General features: G+C 41.4%; 4 protein-coding genes across 6 annotated transcripts in view; 1 reads left to right on the top strand and 3 right to left on the bottom strand.

Moving 5' to 3' along the window:
* Positions 1–1,447, bottom strand: part of LOC112151895 (protein FAM3C) — an 8,800-nt gene extending 7,353 nt beyond the window's left edge. Inside the window, exon 1 of the mRNA XM_024281020.2 lies at positions 1,316–1,447. Within this exon, the coding sequence (XP_024136788.1) occupies positions 1,316–1,334 (19 nt within the window). The 5' untranslated portion in view covers positions 1,335–1,447. The remainder of the gene's footprint in view (positions 1–1,315) is intronic.
* zgc:171459 (uncharacterized protein LOC562056 homolog) lies at positions 1,315–14,929 on the bottom strand. Of its 2 annotated transcripts, none has more exons than XM_024280991.2 (13): positions 13,834–14,929; positions 13,662–13,755; positions 13,456–13,543; positions 11,583–11,919; positions 11,418–11,511; positions 11,083–11,170; positions 10,706–11,012; positions 10,170–10,263; positions 9,912–9,999; positions 8,212–8,530; positions 8,050–8,143; positions 7,888–7,975; positions 1,315–1,458 (listed from the first exon to the last, which is right to left on the bottom strand). In XM_024280991.2, the coding sequence occupies exons 1-13, from the start codon at positions 13,883–13,885 to the stop codon at positions 1,357–1,359; spliced, it is 1,845 nt and encodes a 614-aa protein (XP_024136759.1). In that variant the 5' UTR covers positions 13,886–14,929; the 3' UTR covers positions 1,315–1,356. The 2 variants fall into 2 exon arrangements, with proteins under 2 accessions (XP_024136759.1, XP_024136758.1); XM_024280990.2 differs by lacking the exon at positions 1,315–1,458 and adding an exon at positions 5,218–6,408.
* Positions 14,930–15,102: 173 nt separating this feature from the next.
* kcnj11l (potassium inwardly rectifying channel subfamily J member 11, like) lies at positions 15,103–18,235 on the top strand. Of its 2 annotated transcripts, none has more exons than XM_024281003.2 (6): positions 15,103–15,255; positions 15,899–16,061; positions 16,390–16,629; positions 16,701–16,970; positions 17,054–17,261; positions 17,338–18,235. In XM_024281003.2, the coding sequence occupies exons 2-6, from the start codon at positions 15,903–15,905 to the stop codon at positions 17,766–17,768; spliced, it is 1,308 nt and encodes a 435-aa protein (XP_024136771.1). In that variant the 5' UTR covers positions 15,103–15,255; positions 15,899–15,902; the 3' UTR covers positions 17,769–18,235. The 2 variants fall into 2 exon arrangements, with proteins under 2 accessions (XP_024136771.1, XP_036068407.1); XM_036212514.1 differs by lacking the exon at positions 15,103–15,255 and adding an exon at positions 15,283–15,489.
* A 992-nt stretch (positions 18,236–19,227) lies between these two features.
* Positions 19,228–22,121, bottom strand: part of LOC112151910 (CD59 molecule (CD59 blood group)) — a 6,363-nt gene continuing 3,469 nt past the window's right edge. Inside the window, exons 2-3 of the mRNA XM_024281039.2 lie at positions 21,778–21,879; positions 19,228–19,566 (exon numbers count right to left, since the gene is read on the bottom strand). Coding sequence (XP_024136807.1) covers positions 19,367–19,566; positions 21,778–21,879 — 302 coding nt within the window. The 3' untranslated portion in view covers positions 19,228–19,366. The remainder of the gene's footprint in view (positions 19,567–21,777; positions 21,880–22,121) is intronic.

The raw sequence follows: 22,121 nt of genomic DNA, 5'->3' as shown, positions 1-22,121 counted from the left end.
GGTTACCTTCCGCTAGATTAATAACTAAAAATAAATGCAAATATGCAGATTTAGAAAAAAAAAGCAATAAAAAAAAGCAACCAACCAAATAAAAGACACTTTTCAAATCACTTTTCAAAACAATTATAAGACACAATTTTCTGGATGAGTTGGGGCAAATATAAATGCAGAAGCATGTATTTATTTAAGTTATTAAACAGTTAGAAAACATTAATCTGTCCAGTAAACAACAGAGGTTTCTGGGCATAATTGACTGGAAAATTAAAGTGATAAAGCAGGAATGTAATTACATAAAAAAAAGGCTTCACCCGATCCTGTTGGGAAATTAAATTAAAAATAAAACAAGTTTTCAAATGAAAAATACAAACCGAACAACATCAGAATTTTTTTTCATTTAAAAATACAGTCCTGTTCATGTTTTTGGCTCAGCTGTTCTGTTTAAATATATTTGATGTGAAACATGAACTGTTTGTTAACATGTCTGTTAAGATTAGAACTTTAGTTCAACTTTAAGCACATTTCTTGGAAAGGATTAATACGTTTTCTGCTAAACTTGACAAACTTCTTGTTGTGACACTAAAGCTTTTGAGAGACATTTTCTGTTTGGTTGAACTGATCTATAAAACCTGGTAAAATTGAATCCAAATCTTCATCAGTTTTTAAATTTTTCACAGGATTGGGTTTGCAGGAAGGATGGGTGACAGGAAGAAAAGATGAGTGATGGCAGAGTTCAGAAAGTGAAGAGGTGTTGTGACTTTAGTTTTCTGTGTTATTTCTCCACTCGTCTTTAGGCCTTGTAAAGAGAACAGTTTGGCCTCACAACATGAGAAGTGCATTGTCAACCTTTGCCTCTAAAAATGAAATAAAAAAAAAAAATCCAGGAAGTGTCAAAGTTAGATGAGTCTAAGATTTCAGAGACTAGACGAACTCAAATATAACAAACAAAAACATAAAAAACTCAGCAAATCTTCTGAAATGCTCCTGAGAAAAGTATTTAAGGAATGTATTTCCAATTTTAAGTTATTTTTGTGAATTAGCTGTCAGAAGGGAAGCTGAATTTTAAACAGAACATCTAAAAATAACCCACAGCTGAAAGAGAAATGATTTCATTTCCACCTGACAGAAACCAATAACGACCAAAGTGGGTCCAGAACATTTTAACTAGTCCTTCAATCCCAGTTCAAAGAAAGAGAAACAAACACCAAACAAGTGAGTTTCCTTCTGACATCCAAGTTAGAACATAAACAGAAACACAGTTAGACCTGGTCAGAACCAGACTCGAGAGAAAGAGCTCAAAAAATTGAAAGGAACTGACCGACTTTGATGGAAAGCATATCCCTGTCATCCAACCGGCGCTCACACTGAGGAGCTCCAACATTTATCCACGTCCAACAGGTTGATCCTGTTCCGCCTCCTGCAAGCCACTGGCAGCCAATCAGCAGCAGAGAATGTGACAGCCTGTGAGGGAAGAGCACAGACGCACAAATGCACTAAGATGCCTAACATTTACAAAGTTTTCATTTCGAATGAAGATTGTGAGCAAACACTAAACAGAGATGTTTGATTTGTGAACAGCTTTAAGCAAAGAGTTTGTCCAATAGGCTGTTGGCAGGAAAAGAAAAAAGAAAAGTTAGGTTTAAATGATGAATCCACATTTTCTGATCATTTTTATCAAAATGATTAGAAACATTATCTATATTCATGTATTGAATTACTATAAAGTTGGACAAACACAACGTTAGATGAATGTAAACGTCTATCGCCACGCCTTTTTGGGTGTAAATGACTGCACGCACATCACTGTTAAGCTTTTGGGTCCATTTTTATTTTTTTATTTTCAGGATACATTTTCTTACTTCTTAGTATTAATTATATAAAATTTTCCATTGTTTATATAAATTAAAAAACATTTTTGACAGCTGTCCATGTTTTTTTAGATGGACACCTTAGAAAATGTTTGGCTGAACCAAAAAAATAAAGATTTTTTTCTAAACCCAAGAGTCTAATCTCAGGGTCTCAGTTCAGGCTAATATGAGGCCAAATAAAGGATTAAACAAGAACAGTAAGGCTGAAGGAAAATCCTTTTCTGTTTTAAAAAAATGAATTAAAAAAGTGACAATCAAAGCACAACTTTTCAGGGACAGAATTCTCTGAAAACACAAGACGAAATTTGAATTTCAGGTTTAACTTCTTGCAAACTAAAGCATGGAGGAGAAAGGTTGATGATGTGGGTTATTCCACTAGTTCTCCATGCATCTGTTTGGTGCAGAGCGATTCATGTGTTGTCCCTCAGCAGGAGAGATTCCAGATTCCAGGTGGTTCGACTGTACTCCTGTCCTTGGCCGTGGACCTCGCCTCTGGCTCGACTCGCCGTCCCACTTGTCTGCCAGTTTGATCTGTACTATTGAAAATTACATCTGTCCAGCTTTGTCTTAGGTTAGCAACAGAATGACAACAGAGAAGTAGTTAATTTAGACCATCTAGCAAGATATTTGCACCTGATGCTTCACAGAGCTCGCCTCCATCACCCCAGTCCATCACAGCACTGGATCCTCAGCTATTTTATTCCCTCCAGTATCTCAAGGAGTTTCTTTAGATGAGGCTTTACTACTGTCAAAGAAATCCTAGATAGACATTTAAAGGTAAAAGTTGAGAAAAATAAAGTTATGTCTGTTGGCTCCAATTTCTTTAGTGCAAAACATTTGATACGGGTGGGATGTGGTTCTGAAATGGCAAAGCAAAACCATCTAAGTGGTCTGTAATCTTAGAGTAGACTCCAATAATCCTCAGAACCAAAGTTCTGTTCCCTGTTGAAGAAACAAATGGCTTTGGTTTTACTTTGACAAAATGAAACAAGTAAATTGTTCTGTTGTACAGATACCCAGTTCAAATATTAATAATGGTAAAAAGTGGAGGACAGAAAAGGTTCTTAAAGAAGTAAAATAATTCTTGCTTTTTAAAATGAACTAAATATTTATTTTCCTCACCATTATATAAATAACTCAGTGGACTCAGTTTATCATTCTTTCATGAAAATTACAGACATCTCTAATTATTTTTGAGTGGTCCATTTATAGTATTTGTGACAGACTTCTACCCCACTGTAGCTGAACCACTCCCACAGCTCAGGTGAAGCTGAACCTACAGCTCTTATCTTGAGCAGCAAGAATGACGAGAACCATTCACTACACCTGCAGGGCTTGTTATGTGACATCACTGCTGAGGAATCTGGGGCTGGTCTCTCTGAACTCATCCAAAGTTAAAGGTCTCACGTCTTGGAAGGCGGCGATTATGAGATATGCACCTGATTCTAACTTTTTCTCACATTCAGGCTTTCTTCAAATCTTAATTTAAAGTTTAAAGAGATTGGCCCTCTAAAGGTGATGCATGGAACTGCAAGCAGCTTCAGGTCAAAGTTCAAGAAATAAAGGAACAATTTTTTTTTTATTCATCTGTGTAAGAAGTTTAATCCTCTTCTTAATTATTTGACATAAATGAGTAAATAACACCAATGCAGAAAAACTAAAAGTGGTTTTCTACATTTTTGTTAGGGGTGTAACAATTAATCAACTTCATCAATTAACTGATTTACATCTTTCAAAATGAATCGACTGAATCGTATCAGCTGAATGTATCATCTTGTCCTTTATTTCTGTTGAACATTCAGGGTTTTTAACATGAACATCTTACCTGCAGGGTCACAGAAGCACCGGCGGGCCGGACAGAATTACACCCTCAGGATACACGACTGGTTTTATGATAGACACTGAATCTTACTCCAAATAGCAAAACATGCCTGTCAAAGTGATTTCATTTGAGGATTTAGCTGAATCTATTCTCTTTACAGGCTGTTTACTGACTGCATATTAAAGCCAGGCTGTTTCAGAGTGAGGATTTCTGGGTGATCTGGGTTCAAGGAGAGTCATTGAGAGGGAGGGGCTTCATCTTAAGGGGGGCGCCGAGGTTCATAAGGCGACCTCAATGGATGTCATAAAAATGGAACGTACCACCGTGCAATCCTGAAGTGTTTGTCCGATACATGGGTAGTGCTACAGTGACCTTAGTCCACACTAGTTGTTAGTGTTGCTGGACACACAGGGTGTGCACATGACACGTAAAAAGGATTCCCTTTCCTCACAATTTCGATTAAACTTGGATTTTTGGGTTTTGTTTCGGTTCAAAATTTGATTTGTGCCTCAGAAACTAACAACAAAAAGTTCCGAAAAATTTAAGTTTTAATTTGCTAATAAGCGAGAAACACCAAATAAATCTTTTTCTGTTGCCCTATACTAGTCGGGTGTAATAAAACAGTTTTAATCATATTAAATTTAGCACAACGCATGTGTTCAACAGTTTTAACGTACATATATGAGAACTTATGCAGTAGAGATTCAACATTTTACTCTCCACAAGTCAGTTCAAAGGTAACGTAAGGTTTGGTTTACTGTGGTATCCCTAATACATAGGATGATTATCTAACAGACATTCTTGTGTGCAGCTTGACTGTTGGAATTTAGTACTCTAATTTACAATATTCCTAACAGTCCAGCTGCATTTATCACTTGAACAGCACTAACGGGCTCCTTGGGCTGTATTTCTGTACGATGTGCCAGCATCTCACCTTGCATGTTGTATAGGTGTCCACTATGACCTTTCGCCCGCAGCATACCCATAGAAAGAATGTGCATGAGCAATTTTGTTCTATGGGGTTAATTAGACTCTGACTTTGATATTTTGTGTACTACGTACAAGCAGACCTTATTTCTGCTCAGAGGATCATCAGATTAGAGGAAAAGCAAAACTTTTAGATTTGATCAAAATAATTACAACCACTGCTGACAAAGAGCCTAAAAGACCAGGAGTCCAGAACCGCCACCTAACTCAGGTGAGACGGTTCTGCTGAGAACTCTGGAGATCTGAAGTCAGGTCCAACATCAAACCAGACGAACCGGTTAATCCTCTTCTGTCTAAGATTCTTGTGTTGCAGGTTATGATCAGTAGCTTGTTTAGTTGTTTTATAAAAATAGCTTTGGACTGAACCCAGATTTTATACTTCTAAAGTTCTGGTTGTATTCCTTTCTTGTTTGGTGCCACCATGAGGAGCCATGAGGCATTGATGCTGGGAACAAAAAGCATGTCCTAATACAAATTTTTTGTTTGTTATACATCTTAAGTGTAAATATTTCAGAATAAAATGACTCAAATTTAAGAAAAAGATCTCCACAAAAACACATTTAATGTGAAACCATGATCAGATTTTTATACATGTTTAGATTTTTATATAAAATGGCCTAAACTATATATTATCTATGTCATTACCAATTATTTCTTTACATCACATTATCCGTCAACGATCCAACATGAAGTGATGAGAGAAAATGCTGAAGAACGTCATCAGTCTCATCGAGTCTGTAGTAAAACCACTTCCTGTCTCCACACGGTGGAGCCAAATATTGTAGCGGTTCCTCAGAGTCTGAAATCCTTCCTTCTTCCTGAGAGCACCAACTCCACTGAGCTCGAGTCATTGGGTCTGACGGACCCAATGCAGAAACCGTTTCAACCCCAGGCTCCTCAAACGCTGCCCGTCAGGTTGGCATGTTCCATCTGTGCTTCAGAACTGAATCCAGTCATTCTGCCTCTGGCGAGTGAAGGTGGGACCTGGAATTTTACCTTCACAGAAACCTCATCACAGTTCAATCACTGAAACGTGTTTTCGTCCATGACTAGTTTCCCAACGTGCTCATCTTTCCCCTAGTGGGGACATTGAGGTACTGCAGAAGAGCAGGAGAGAAGAGGATATCCAGATCGGGGCGGGGCACGCCCCCATGAGACTCAGCTTTACATGAGGGTGCTGAGGTGACCCGAGTGTCCCACTGAGTTCATCATCAGCGCCCTCTGGTCCAGAACGTCCCTCTCCCGGCCGAGCGCTAGCCGCTCCTGCTCCACCATGGCGCGGTCGCGCTCCACCGCCGCCCGCTCCCGATCCAGCCACAGCCGCTCCGCCTGCACCACCGCCCTCTCTCTCTCCACTGTGGCTCTCTCTCGCTCCACCATCTCTCTCTCCCTCTCCAGCGCCGCACGCTCCCGCTCCACCATCTCCCACTCCCGGCCCAGCCCCCCCAGCGGCCCGTCGCACGGGTCCGCGCTCTGCTGGTTGGCCTGCACATTGCCCCCGAACGCATCCTGTTCAAAATCTGAGGAGGAAGAGGGAGGCAGAGGAGGGGTAGGGCGGGGCCTCTGTCTGGGGGTGGGGTCAGGGGCCTGCTCATCGTCCTGAGTGACGGGGGTGAGGAGGGGGGCGCTGTTCGTCAGCCGGCCCTCCATAGCTTCATTCATTAAGTGAAACCACGGCCAGGAGGAGGCGCCGTCCACCACACTCTCCATCCCAACAGGGGGGTATTTAAGGTCCTGAGTAGAGGAGACCCCGGACCTCAACATCAACTGTATCCCAACATGAGGTCGACAGCAATAACATATGAAAAATAACAAACTTCTAAGCTTAATTCCATAATAAATACATTTCCTGCTGGTGTCCGTCATTTTATTTCTGAATCTGAGGAAAAACGCTAATTTAAATATTTTGCAAAAACAGAGTCCCTACCTGATCAGTAACGGTTACCCGATTGGTTCTACACGTACAAATCTTGCTTCATTTCCTCTAATCACCAACATCGCGACAGTTAAGTAATTTAAATTGGATTTGCTACCATAATTTGTACATTTGTTGTTCGAAGATCTTAAAAATTCACTAAATATAATAAAAAATATAAGCAAAATCAAATCCCGGTTACATTTCCTGACAATTCTGTCTCTTTTTCAAGTATTCGAGCCATTTAAACAGCTGATAACTCCATGATCACATGGACATACGTTTTGCTTAAAAACTTGCATGAATTACAACTCCATGAAATAAAAGAAAGTCGCCAAAATACAACACTATTATTGCATATTGTTGTCATAAGAGAAAATCTCAATAAAGCGTGATAGAATGACTGGAGTTCATTTGTCTATTTTCTATATTTTGGCAACAGCAGAATAATAGAACTGTGGACATTTCACTCTAAGGAGATGCCATCAGCTGCTGCAGAAATAATGTGTCTGTGTTAACTGAGTTAATAAAGTGTTTGTATCCTCGTTCACTGGGGAGTAAACTGCTGTCAAACGAAACAGAAGAACAAAAAAAATGTGTTGATCCTCAAATCTTCTTTTCTCTGTTTTTTTTGTCAACATTTTTCATTATTATAACCATTATTAACATCTATCTGACCGGTAAGTGCCGTAAAACGCTTTAGGGACCGATCAGACAGCGACAGTCAAAGTCTTTCACAGTCTTCACCCTTCACATTCATAGTCTCGTAACCTTAGATTGTAAGTCAGAACTCGACTGAGTGACTCCTCCCTCCTGGCGTTAAAAACAGGAAGTACAGGAAGAAGCCAAAATCCCATAGACTTCTATAGATAAATAAACAGCTATCATTCTATTGGTCAAAATAAACATTCTTGCTCTGATGCATTTTTTAACATGTTCTTGTCAATCCTAATATTTTTTCATGCCATTTTTTTCTGTATAATTATTATAAGTTATAAACTGACCAATCAGGTGCCTGGATAAAAGAATGTGGTCTTTTGTCCAACGTTTGACAGATTTTGGACCAATCACTGCTTACTGACACTGAAGTGGGATCTGAATCTCAAAATAACGGCGACAGAAATTAGTTCAGAGTAAAACATTTTCTATGGGTGACGTCACACGCACTCGGTCCATTTCTCAGATACAGTCAATGATCAGAACTCTTCAATCAGGTGAGCTTTCTGATCATTTTTCCTCACAGATCTTTTACTGTTTATTAGTTCTCTAGAGTTTGACACCTGTGCAATAGAGCGTACCTTGTATCTCCTCTTCAGGTTGTCCCACTTCTTGGCCATCTGGTAGGTGGAGACTTTTCCCTGCAGGCCGAGCTCCCTCAGGATGGCTCTGAGGATGAGTGGAACACACAAAATGAACATGGCTCACGCCGCTGGTGGCTGTCAACATGCAGGAGGTCCTACTTCCAGGCTGCTTTGGCGGCGTTCCTCCTCCCGGTGAACAGCGACTCGTTGGAGGCTCTGAGTTTGATCATCCTCCTTGTGTCCTGGTCGCTCACTGTCAGACAAAAGCTGTGACGTTAGGTTTCTTCATCACACATCACATCGTTTAACGTCAGCGCCTACTTTTGTATGAAAGCTCCGACGGCATTGAACACTCCTCTCCGCTGGCGTCGATGTATGTGATGCTCCCGTCAGCTTCGCCGTTGTCTCCGCCCACCATGCTGTCCAGCTCTGACACGCTGCTCCTGTCTGCCACAGAGCAATCCCTGTCGGCGGGCGGAGACGAGACAAACACGCCGTCTTCGTCGTTGGTCCACACAGGCGTTACTTTGGGAGCTTTTCCCGCCAGGCGCCCCTCCAGTGCATCGCTCATCAGCTGGAACCAGGGCCAGGAGGCCGGGTTGGTCTGCGCCTCCATCCCCCGAGGAGGAAACTTCAAGTCCTAAAGACAAAACGGAGCTTAAACAACACTGCCCTCTGGTGGCTATTTCTCAAACATGTAAAATCAAAAATTTGGGGTCATTTTCCTGCTTGAAATGACTAAACAAATGATCATAATTTCACAACTTTACAACACTATATTCACGCTTTTCTTTAAATCAAAATAGTAATATCTGATAAGTAACAGCACATAGCATGAAAAATAAAACTGGAAAGAATTTAACAAAAAATGTTCAGGTGAAAACAAATAATTTTCTAATTCCTTGATTTTTTTCCAGGAGCCAGAAAACATCACTTTTCAACAATACTAAAATAAAATGATCAAATTCACCCAAACAAAACTCATTTCAGGCAGAAAAAAAACAAAGCAGAAAATGTGTTTTCATCCTTAACCTTTAAGATTTAAAAGACAGAAATTAGAAATGCAGTTAGGTTTAAAAAAAGTATGTGAACCCTTTGGAATTACCCTAATTTTTCCATGAATAAAACATAAAATGTGCGCAGATATTTATATCAATCACAACGATAGAAAAACAAAAGTCTACTTAAACTATTACCACATAAACACGTGTTTACTGAACACAACAGGTAAAAATTCACAGTGCAGGCTGGAAACTTTTAATTGTAAGCTGTGTGATGCTGCTTTGAGTGAGGCATGGCTCAGATCAGACAATTCTTCTTTAGGACAACAAAAGTCAAAACTGGTGTTTTTTTTGTTTGTTTTACTCACAGGGCAGGGCAGCTAAAAAACGCATCCAAATCAACCGCAGGTTCCTTTGAATTAGCTCCAGGACTAATCATTAGGAGTTTACGTACCATTTCCACCTGGAGTTGTAAACTTTTACATTACAGAACATTTAAAGTCTCATTCCAATCACCTTTTGTTCTATTTTAAAAGTCTTCACAGTCTTTTTTAATGATGATAAAACAATTTTTAGGCAAAAAAAAAAAGTCAATTTCTAAGCGGCAATAATTCATTAGAAGTTTACATCTGAGTTATGGGTGGGTGTTTGTGCAGAGTAAGCCTCATTTACAGTCATTCCTTTGTTAACTCTCACTCCTGGTAGCTAACATCCCCTCACACCCCCAACCTAACATTACTGGTGCATCATAAATGGCGAGCAATATCCAAACTAACCAGCCGTACAGTTTTGAGCCAGATTCCAGCTCAGATGAGGAAAACAAAGACGTTCATGGATCTATTTGTCTCCTAGTGGGTGCATCTGATTGGAGTGGAGCAGGGAGCTTGTGGCCCACCGATTGTAAAACCTTTGTCACTGCTTCAGGCTTTTTTCCAGTTTTTCTTGTATCTGTATGAGTCCTACTACAGTGTAAAAAATCACAGTCTGGTCTCTGCAGAACAAAATGCTGACATCGATCACCTTGAATTTGGTCTTTAGGTTGTCCCACTTCTTAGCGACCTGGTCAGGCGTTATCTTCCCCGTCAGACCCATCTCCTTCACGATTCCCCTGAAGCAGAACCAAGCACAACACAAAAACATCAGTGAGTGGACTAAGCTGTTGAGCAGATGACATTGCAGCCTGTTAAGGCGGTCGCTGCTCAGAGCTGCTGCGTAAACGGTTTGAGAATGAAAGCTGTTTGTTTGGGTCGTTCAGGAATGCTGGGAGCTCAGCTTCACCTCCAGGCGGGCTTGGCGGTGTTCCTCCTCCCCGTAAACAGAGACTCGTTGGAGGCTCGGAGTTCAATCAGCCGCCGTGTGTCCTCATCCGTCACTGAGGAGAGAAACGGGAAAACTCTGATCACACCAGATTATCTTTGGCACAGAAACAGGAAGATCTGATGAAATCACAAACACAACTTTAATAGGGCTGGGCATCTATAATAATTTACAGAAATGATTCGATTCACAAAAGGCTGGATCGATTCAATTCCGATTTTTTTTCTATTCTTTCAATTCAATTTTGAGTTTACACATTTGTTTAGAATTACATTAATAATCTACTATATGTTTGAATATATTTAAGTTCATCTAATACAGTTCATATACTACTTGATTATGCAAAAAAAAAATGTTTGCAAAAAAAAAATGCATTTGCTTTATCAAAAAGTTCAAATGTAAAAAATATTCAAACACTTTTCTGAGCAACATTGTGGAAAAAAATAAATCAGAATTAATGAGATGCTCCATCCCTGCTTTAACAAACATCTTCTCACGTTTATAAGAGAACTCTGTGAGTCGGTGAAAATCTCCCAGAGCCGTGGATCCGTTCTTGTCCTCGTTATCGACCAGCAGGTCCATCTCGGACTCCGTCAGGAACTCCGTCATCCCCCCTCGGCTCCGGCGGGCTCGTTTCTTCGGCGTCGAGGAGAGCGGCTCGCAGTCCTCGTCTTCGTCCTCCACTATGGGAGTGAGGATAGGCGCGGCGCCGGAGAAGCGTCCCTCCATGGCGTCGTTCATGCGGTAGAACCAGGGCCAAGAGTTTGGGTTGGTGTCCACGCCTCGAGAGGGGAACTTTAGCTCCTGGAGGAGGAACAGAGGAGCTGAAACCGAGCATCGCTAACATCAGCCGACACCGAGGTCGTGGGTCTACCTTGTATCTCCTCTTTAGGTTGTCCCATTTCTTGGCCAGCTGGTCTGTGGTCACCTTTCCCTGCAGACCCAGCTCAAACAGGATAGCTCTGCAGAACAAATAAACAGATCAGATGGTTTGAGATAAAAGCCAAACTCAGAGTGGCATCACTGAACTGGTGCTGCATAAATAAGTGTAACTTACATCTTCTTGAATTGCATTTTACTTAAAACTGCTGACCGCTGTTCTATGAACTACATGAACTCTGAAGAGGATCTTCTGCTGAGCAGATCTGCAGCAGTGTTTCCATCTGGTGACCTGATGAAGGCCTGCAGCTCCAAACCGGGTGAACTCACCTCCAGGCGGGCTTGGCCGAGTGTTTCCTGCCGGTAAAGAGCGCTTCATTTGCTGCTCGAAGTTTGATCATCCTCTCTGTCTCCGGTTCGGTCACTGTCGGCAGAGGAAAAGCAGTTCAACAAAGCAGAACTCCGGTTCTGTTCCGACACGCTGAGGCTGCTTACTTTTGTACGAGCACTCCGTCATTCTCCTCCACCCCATAGGGACACCTTCAGTGGGCGGGGCCTCAGAATGCACCACCCCATCACTCTCTGCCGATTCGGCCGCCACCGTGTCTTCCATCTCTGTCTTGATGAGAAACTCCAGGATGTCTGTGTTCTCCTGGTTTTGGTTGGGCTGCCCGTTGCTGCGTTGTACGCTGTTGTCAGCGCTCTCCGGACTCAGAACCAGGCTGGTGTTGTAGAGGCGACCCTGCATGGCTTCATCCATGATGTGGAACCAGGGCCACGACTCCATAACACCCCCAGTGGGGTCCTGCCCGTGATAAGGTTGCTTCAGGTCCTGAAACACACAAACAGTGACCCCTGCAGGCTGGTAAAGGAATGTCCACAGTCTGTGTGAGCGTCTGATGTTAATATTCTTTTAAAGTCCCTCTCCAATTTGATCTGTTTTAAGACGTTCGTAGTATTTATAATTAAACAATTTTTAGCCAAAATCAAAAAGTTTTGTCGCTTTTTAAGTCAAAGTTTTTCTAGAGTAGTAGTTCATCAGAAATTTGCCTCCAAGTTGTGTGTGAATCCAAAGTAAGCCCACCCCCATTTCCCATTACTCATCTGTTTACACCAGAGACTGTAAATGAGAACTGGACTGAGTAACCCCTCCCTCTTGGCATTCCAAATAGGAAGTACCCCCTGGTCCTAGATAACCGAAATCCTATACACTTCTATCGAAAAATAAACAGCTATTACTCCGTTCTCTTTATTGTCAGAATAACCACTCTTGCTCTGATACTTTTTAACATGTTCTTATTAATCCTAATTTTTTTCTCACACTTTTTTTTCCTTTATTGCAGGATATTCAACTTATAAACTGACTAATCAGATGCCTCAATAAAAGCGTGTGGTGCCCGTTGGCCCCTCAAACGTTCAAAACGTTTGACGGACTCTCCCGATCTGGCTTTTATTGGAAGAGGTGTGGTTTTCCAACAAGCTCCCTCCTGATTAGCAAGAGTGGTTGCCATAGAAACGTTGACTCAGACCGACTCAGACCAATCCCTGCTTACTAACGTCGTCTGGTTCCAACATGGTGAAGTCCGTATCCCGGAAAAATGGTGACTGAATTGACTTCATTTCATTGGAACAGAGTGATGATTGTGCAAACAAAAAGTCTGGAGCAAGATTTCCACCACTTTAGTTTTGTGGTCAAGTCTCTGCCTTTTGTACATGGCAGACGAGCACTAATACAGTAAAAACACAAAAGAAGAAACATCTCCTTCCTGCCGCTACCTGTGTGTGTGGTGCAGGTCAGGTGTGTACAACACCAGCTGGATGTACATTCATGAAACTGCGTTCTTGAACGCACCACACGTGGCACGTGTGTGGATACTTAAGGCATTTTCAGTGGGTTACATAACACTCTGTCCAGTTCTCTCATATACAACCAATAATTTACTCTCCCACTTGCTTACAGCCCCTCACAACACCAAACCTAATGGCAGTGCAATAAAAATAGTGAGCAATATCAGGGCTATCTAAGCATACGGTTTTTTGTCAGATGGAGAAAAATGTAGATGTACATGAATTTATTTGTCTGCAAGTGGATGTATCAGAATGGAGAGGAGCAGGGAGCTTGTGTAACACTGATTGTCACTGCTACAAGCTTTTCCCAACCACAATTTTTCATCTGTTCCTGATTCAAAACACGTTGGATACTCAGAAACACATTTTTTTCATCAGAAAAATGCTACAGGAACATATTAAAAACAGTTTTCCTCAGAGTGAGTCTTTAAAGAGCCTCTGAGTTTATGCTCCTGTATCCAGACAGAACAGGATTTGTTATTTTTATTGCATCCACACCTGCTGCATCCTTACATCTCACCTTGTATTTGGTCCGTAGGTTGTCCCATTTCTTGGCGATCTGCTCGGCAGTCAGCTTCCCTTCCAGTCCCAGTCCTTTCAAGATAGTGCTGAGAAAATAAAAAGACCCAGTTGGTGTAAACCTACAGAACTTGTCCCAACTTGAGTTTAGAAAAGGCAGCATCCTCACACAACCATCATGTCCATGCAGGACCTGCAGCATCTTACCTCCATGCTATCTTGGCAGAGTTCCTCTTCCCTGTAAACAAAGTCTCATTGGACGCCCTCAACTCGATCAGCCTCTTCACGTCCTCCTCGGTCACTGCAGAGGGTCGGGGGTGTCGGAGGTCAAAGGTCAGCGCTAACAGACAGTCAATCTAGAAACACATGAGGGACTTACTCTTGTAGGAGCCCTCCGGGACCTGCGGCAGCGGGCTGAGGGTCTGCTCCATGCTGATGACGGAGGCCGGGAAGGAGGAAACAAGAGAGGAGGGGGTGTCTGCTGGCCGCGAGGCCGTAAGCTAACCACCTACCGCATCCTACCGCCTTGTTTTCTCTTCAGTGGCGCTCGAACAACCATCCTGCGGGGTCAGTCCGGGAGGCGGGCACCGCCCCTCCTGCTGGGCGGCGGTTTTCAGCGCCCTCCGAGGACGCCTTTCTGGGACCGTTAAAACGAATGTGCAGCTACTTAGCCCGGGTAGCTAACCCAGCGCTCAAAAAGCACAGAAGGCTGGACTTTCCCTGCCACTGCCCGCCGCCCGCGGCTGCTCCCGATGGCCGCCGTCCACTCGGGTTTTTAAGTCATCCCGCCCGCAACGCGTGAAACGTAAATAAACCAGTTCCGGTCACCGGGATTTATCGGCTTTCAGTCTGCAGCACTGAGAAGGGAGTGCGTTCGATACATCCACCGGGCCTTTTTACTGTCATGTGATCAACAGCATGGGAGGGCGGGGACTGGCTATAAAACCAAACAAATGATAAAAGTAATAAACTCACCCAGCTTGAAGCTTCTAAACACGTACGCGCTTTTATGCAGTCATAAAAGAGCGTTTTATTTATTTTTTTTTCTTTATGTAATTATCAACAACAAAAACGAATATTAAAATAAATGTTCTCAAAGTATCAATCTATGACTTTGAAATTTGTTCCTAATCACTTTCAATCGCTGTAAGTTTGCTGCCCTCTGCTGGTCACATGGGATATTAAAGACACAAATGATAGTTTTATGATAATAATTTTCTTTTTCAATTTTTATTTTCTTTATAATATGCTAGTTCACCGAATACTGCAGACACAATTAAGATTAAAAATGCTTTTTAAATAAGTGTTAAAATGTACATTTTGGGGCTGAGAAGTAATAAAAAACCTGCGGGCATTAGAGCACATCTGGAGAAGGAACCTGCACAGCATCCTGCATCACATTGTCAAGTTTACACTTTTGAATAATACATTTCCGAAAATCAACTTTCAAAATACTCTCAGCTCTTTCTTACCACAAAGTCCAAACTGTAAAAATATATATTTATGCCAAATATTCTGAGCTTTTGATCTAAGTTTTGTAAAAATATTCAAACATAGTTATAATTTTATATTCTTAATACATTTAAAATGTAACAGTTTGACTGCAGAGTCTGTGAACCTTTTATTTTGGAGGACTGACCGGAAGCTGTATTTTATCCTTTTATCGCTTCGATTCTGTCTATGCTTTTTGCGAACCGTAAGCGCTGAATGATGGAGTCTGTGCTGCGGCTCACGTCGACGTAGTCCACTCGGAGTTTTTCCACGTCCCTCTCGATTTTCATCGAAGCTGACACCTGCGCAGGTAACCTCACGTGACCTCGTGTCGCCGTGTGTGCCACGGCTTGTTGCTACTGCTGGTGATGAAGGTTAATGATGATGGAGAGGATGAGGCTCGTGTTTGTGATATGAACGTAACGTGACATGGGAAAGGTGACCGGAAATTCACGCCGAACCTTTCAAATAACCTCACCTGAGATTCATCCGCGCCTTTTCCGGTTGATCTGTTTGGTGTGACCTGTAAATATAACTAAAACAGGTACAGGAAGTACTCCGTTACCACGTTACTCTGCGTCAAGTTATAGTATCACTTTAGATTGTGAATAAAATGGCAGGAAAAAAAGTTTTTTTTAAACAAAAATAGAGATTATTTGGCAAAAATGACACAATTATTGTTTACAAAACATTTTACTAGATAATAGTTGTTTATTTTATGCATGAATGAGTCAAATTGAAATATTTGATAGCAGAAACACAATTTTTGAACAACAGGGAAAGATTGAGCTGACTTATTAGAACAGTTGATCTGCAAAAAATAAAATAAAATCCCAAATTTAATAATTTTTCCCAACATCTGTTGTGTGATGAAATAAAAGATTTGTCTTTGTTCGTGTGTGGGTGTGTGGGTGTGTGGGTGTGTGTGTGTGTGTGTGTGTGTGTGTGTGCAGCACCATGTTGGCCAGGAAGGGCCTGCTGCCTGACGGCTTCCTGCTGACTCGCCTGGCGGAGGACCAGAACCAGCCGAACCGCTGCCGGTCCAAGTTTCAGAGACCCCGCTTCATCACCAAAAGCGGGTCTTGCAATGTGGCTCACAAGAACATCAGGGAGCAGGTGGGGAATCCGCGGACTCCATCCTACAGGGTGTTCATACAGTCAGAGACAGATCACACTTCTGATCTTTCCTTCAAAAAACAAGGTTTTCTAAAGTCCTGGTTCTGACAAGCTTTAAATCTTTAAATATGTGGTGTATAAAAATGTAAATGTATGTGAGTAATTATGTTTGAATCAGTCAGTAGAGGACGTTCAAAACTTATTGATCAGTTGAGTGTTGAGCTGTAGAAACTCTGAAACAGATCCGTGAGGACAACAGCATCAGTTGATGACCAGTCAGTCTGCAGCGGACATACTTTTATAAATAATGCATGGTTTTGTTTTCCAGGGTCGCTTCTTGCAGGACGTCTTCACCACCATGGTGGATCTGAAGTGGCAGCACTCCCTCCTCATCTTCACCTCGGCCTTCCTCTGCTCCTGGATGCTCTTCGCCATGATCTGGTGGCTCGTGGCGTTCGCTCACGGGGACCTGAAGCCTCGTGATGCGGACAGCGATCCTGGACCAGTTCCTTGCGTGACCGCTATCCACTCTTTCACCTCGGCATTCCTCTTCTCCATTGAAGTCCAGGTGGGGGAGTCAATTGCTGCCTGAAGGTTGCCGGAGCCGTTGGATCTGTGGTAACGCTTTTGTTGCTCCAGGTAACCATCGGTTTTGGCGGCCGGATGGTGACGGAGGAGTGTCCCGTGGCCATTGTCGTTCTGATCATTCAGAACATCCTGGGGCTTATCATCAACGCGGTGATGCTCGGCTGTGTGTTCATGAAGACGGCACAGGCCAACCGGCGGGCGGAGACGCTCATCTTCTCCAGAAACGCCGTCATCGCTCCCCGGAATGGCCGGCCAACCTTCATGTTTAGAGTTGGAGATCTGAGGAAGAGTATGATCATCTCAGCTACTGTGCAGCTTCAGGTGAGAGAAGTGTAACCTAAAACAGCTGCAGCAAGACGACTGAAGAGCTTCTTGTTAATCCAAGCTGCACCGATTCTCCTCAGGTGATCCGGCGGACGGTGACTGCAGAGGGAGAGGTGATCCCGGTGTGCCAGCTGGACATCCAGGTGGAGAACCCCCTGAGGAGTAACGGCATCTTCCTGGTGTCTCCGCTCATCATCAGCCACACCATGGAGCGAGGAAGCCCGCTCTACGAGCTGTCCGCCCAATCGCTGGCTTCCGAAGACTTGGAGATTATCGTCATCCTGGAAGGTCGGTCAGAACTTCTGGATCCATGGAGCTGTCATTGTTGGAGATCCTTAGTTCGTCACCTTTCCTCACTCTCCAGGTGTGGTGGAGACCACAGGGATCACCATGCAGGCTCGCACCTCCTACATCCCAGAGGAGATCCTGTGGGGGCGGCGCTTCGTCTCCATCATCACAGAGGAGGACGGCAGATACTGCGTTAACTACTCCAAGTTTGGCAACACCGTTCCGGTGCGGATGTCGTCGCTCAGCGCCAAAGAGCTGGACCAGACCAGAGGAGTCCAGGAGGGGGGTGCGGAGGCTAACCTGCAGGGGTGGGGGTTAGTCCGTGCTGGTAGAGGGGGCTTTCGCAGAGGAGCCCGGGCCTGCACCAGCTCTGCCCCGCAGCCCTGGTACGCCCAATCGGAGAAGCCAGAGCCGGAGGCAGAGCTAAAGGGACAGAAGAAGAAGGTGCGGCTGGAGGTGATCGGACCAAAGGCGGAGGAGGAGGACCTGGGGGACATAAGCGACTGAAGACAGACTCATAGAATCACACTCAGGCTGGCAGGGTTGGTGTTCACTGACACATCCCACAATGCAATGCTGCGAGGATCACAGGAGAGCAAAAACGAAAGAAGGGAGTTGTCAGATTGAAAACGCAAACTTATCATATGACCGGACAGCCTTAAAGTCAGGGACTCACAACAACAACGACAAATTCACAATAATAAGTAAAAGCTCCAACATTCCAACTGAGCAGTCTGAGGGACAGCTTAGAGACACAAAAAACCCGACACAAAGAACAGCACACAAACTTCACCTGCCTCCAGTTATTGTACATTTTGTGTTTTTGTGTAAATGTCGTACTTTTGTGATGCTTTTTCATCGTGTTCTGTGTTTGTTTCCTGCTGCTCTGAGCAGGTAAAGATCTGTCAAATGTATTTTAGTCCTTTTCAAAAGGATATTATTCATGATCAATAATAAAACGTTTTTTGATTTTCTTTGGTGTTTTTTTACTAATTTTCAGAAACCTGAATCTGCTCAACTATTAGGCACATCTATTACATACGTAAATGTTCATGTTTTCAGCTATTATAAATTCAAAAGACATTAATTCAGAGAAGTCTATTCAACTTCACCGTTTATATCTCTTGCTATCAACTTTCGCACAGCTAATTTCGTCACGTCCCATCATGCCTTGCACATTGTAAACAAGCTGCCATTTTTCTTGAGGAGCATTAGGGTTAATTTAATAGAGTAATTATGTTACATAATCACTTAGAAGTTGCACTAATGGACGTTTTGTGTGCATTAGAACCCATCTTTCAAACTTTTGATAATACAACAAAGGATCATATTCGTGAAGAAGCAAACAACAAGATCCTCAATGCGAAAGGGCGATCTGATGGGGTCTAAAGATTGGTTCACTCGGGTAAAAGTGGCGGATCTAAGTGTTCTTGTTTAAGTATATTTGCTTCTCATTGTTTTTGTGATATCTGCATTGTTATTTTAGGGGGTTTTAAGGTGTTTAAAAACCTACTCCAATGAAAATGGTGTTTTCAACATGTATTTTTGTCATGGTGGAGGAAATATATAAAAGAAAATTTAGCTTAAAATAAAAATTTTGACTTTCTTTTTGGTGTGAATCAGGAGCAGACAAAAAATATTGTTTGACAAAGTTTGTCGTAGAATCTTCCTGCTCCATTCTGATGTATCCACTTGCAGACAAATAGATCCACAAATTTCTTTGTTTTCCTCGTCTGAGATGAATTTGATCCAAAACTGAATTACTGAATAGCTATGGTATTGCTTGCCATTTTTGTTGCACTGCTAAAGTATTAGTAATTATTGTAGTAGGTTGGGGGTGTGAGAGGCTCAGAAATGAATTTCTAATGAACCATTGCTCTACCCAACAGTTTTATGCAAACTCCATCCTCCAAATTCTTATTTCTTTCACTTTCTGTCAGACAAATCCACTAAACCAAAAAAACACAAGCATTAAACTTCTTTCTTTATTGTTAAACCCACAAAATATGAATTTGAAAGTCGATTTACAAACACATTTTTAGACCTGAGAAGCGGATGTTATTTAAATAAAATCCATTTCAGAATTGCAGAGTGATAGCAGTTCTTCACAGCCAGCACAAGCAGACACTCAGCAGGGAGCCCATCAGGGCCAGCACTGGCGTTGCCGTGGTAACTGCGCTGCCCGAGTTGCATAGGTTGCTGTTGCAGCATCGATAAGAGAAGCTGGATATCGCCGGAAACATCTGCTTTAGGCGGGAAATGTCACAGTCCGTGTACCTGATGCACTGACGGATCGTCTTCCCCCCTGCAGGTGAACAAGAAGAGCAAGAAACACAATTCAAAACTTTTAATTTGAAAAAAAAAAAAAAAAAACCTGGAACATAAGAAGACATAAAGCGACCAACAAAAAGTTAAAGTGGGACAAAAAAAATAAGCTAAAACATTTAAAAAAAATAGTCACTGTAGCAGAAATATCTAACACAAAAAGATTTTAACTGCTGGACAAATTTAAAAATATAACTTAAAGGAACCAGAAAAGCACTTTTTTGTTGTTTTTGTAACTGAGTTTTAGCACTGCATGGCAAAATGACATTAAAACACAAAACAAAAGTGTAACAACACAAACTATTATCGCAGTAACTAAACAAATGAGAAGAGGCACAACACAACAACAGTAAATGCATATAAAAGGATGAAGACGCTGAGTGTTGATCACTCTGCTTCCCCCACATTTGGAATACTGACTCAATACCACTTTGCAAAACCAATTTAAAATCTAAATTGTTTAAATACCCTCAGCAAAAAGCATCTGTTTGAGTGTATTACAAGTATACGTTAAATACTAATATTGAGGCACTTGGAACTTACCTTATGTATACAGTCCGTTTATTGTAACTTAAAATGTTCCAATTTAGTCTGAAGTAGTCTTTAGTTAGTAAACTTCCAACACCTACACAGTCTATAGCAGTAATCAGCAACCTGGAGCTCTGGAGCCACATGGTAACTGTAAAGTTAATATTAAGTGAGTAGTAAAATAAACTACCTCAAACTGTATTCAACTAATTCACAACCATTTGTAGGACAGTACATACCACAAGTAACATTTTTCCAGATTTTTGTATGCTGCGTATCACAGAAAATCATTAAAGATCAGAATTAAGAAAAACTAGATTACAAGGCAGTTTTTTGTTTAAATCAAATGTAGTGGTTTTAAGTGCACCTTATGGATTGAAATAATCAATTTTGGTATCTTAAGTAGCTCTGAATTAATTCTAATTAGTTAGATTTACAAATTTAAAGCTAAGATGCGCCACCAACAACAGAGAAAGATTGACCCATTGTGTTGAAGATAGCTGACTTCCTTATCTACAGTGTACTTGCTATACTCAGGTATACCAAATAAAATAAACTTCAAGCGTACTAACTTTTGCTTAGGGTCAGCAGATTAATTCTCACTTTCCTGCAGCTTCATTATGTCCCAAATGACCATATTTTGAATTTAAATTCTGTGTTGATTTTTTAAATGTAATTTTAAGATTATTATATTTTTTTATTATTATCCTTTTATTATTACTTATTTTAGAAGTATTCTTGAGTATACTGTAAGGTATATGACGTTTACAATAGATTAGGGACATCTGAACCTTCTACAAAAAGGGTCAGATTTGGTGTTCTGAAATAATGCCAAACATTTTTTCAAATTTTTACAATAACATTAAATGCAAATGAGCTAATAGTGATTTTTTTCCCCCAATGAGATACTTTTCATTTCTTCACATTGAATAGAACAATATCTAAAGACATTTTAATCAAAATTATAACAAGTTCCTCATTGGATGAACAGAAATAAAGTATTCCTGGGAAAAAAAAAAGTTTAGATAATATACATAATCAAACACCTGTACCCACAGTTCTTAGAAAGTCCTTGGGGCCAAATATTATTGATTTTATAACAGGGGCCTGAAAATTGATTTCACATTTGGTCCAAACTTTAAACATGCCTGCTAGAGACTGTGTGGTGTTGGAAGTATAGTAACTGTAAACTTCTTCAGACTAAATTGGAACATTTTAAGTGTTACAATATATAAATAGTACATAAAAAGTTAACTTTAAGTATATTGACTCACTTTTAGTATAGATCAAGTATACTTTAGTGCACTTAACAAGACTAGTTTTAGCTGAGTTGGTTTTTAGATTTAGTTTTAGGTTGAAAAAATATTTTTATCATGTAAAGCATGAAAAAACTTTACACGTAACATTTGATTTATTTTAACAAAGCACAGATGTAAAACAAAAAAGGCAGAAAAACAAGAAAAACTATGAAAACTGAGCAAAAAGGACACAGTTCTGCTCACAAATACACACACGGCAGCGTTGATTCCTCAGTGAGCTTCTGAAAACAAACATTGCTATAGAGATTCTGAGTCTTAAAGCTGCTGTTGTGTGTATTTTTGTCAAAGAAAACAGCTGTTTCAATACAACCTCTCTCTTTTTTTACGTTTCAGGACCAACTGACCACTTTCGCTCAGGGAAATGCACGAGTCTTCAAACGTGCACTCCTGCACGTTCTCACAGCGTCCCGTGTAATCGGAGCACTTGTAGCAGCGAAGTGCAGATCCTGAAGAAGAAGAGAAGAGCAGATTTCATCTCAGTGGATGAAAAAACACAGACAACCATCATTAAACGTAAAAATGTAAACTCTGCTCGTTTTGTACTGATCTCTTAACAAAAATGAACTGAAACAATATTAACGCGAGCAGGCCAGGTAATATGAGACAAAAGGTCATGAGAGTTCACGTGAGACAACACTCACATAGCAGACAGTCAAAGAAAAATTACATCTGCTGGAAACCAACCCCC

The sequence above is a fragment of the Oryzias melastigma genome, linkage group LG6 (assembly GCF_002922805.2).
Source record: "Oryzias melastigma strain HK-1 linkage group LG6, ASM292280v2, whole genome shotgun sequence".
In the NCBI taxonomy this organism is placed as follows: Eukaryota; Metazoa; Chordata; class Actinopteri; order Beloniformes; family Adrianichthyidae; genus Oryzias; species Oryzias melastigma.
The sequence above is the reverse complement of the archived record's forward strand: the minus strand, read 5'-3'. Positions and strand labels throughout refer to the sequence as shown.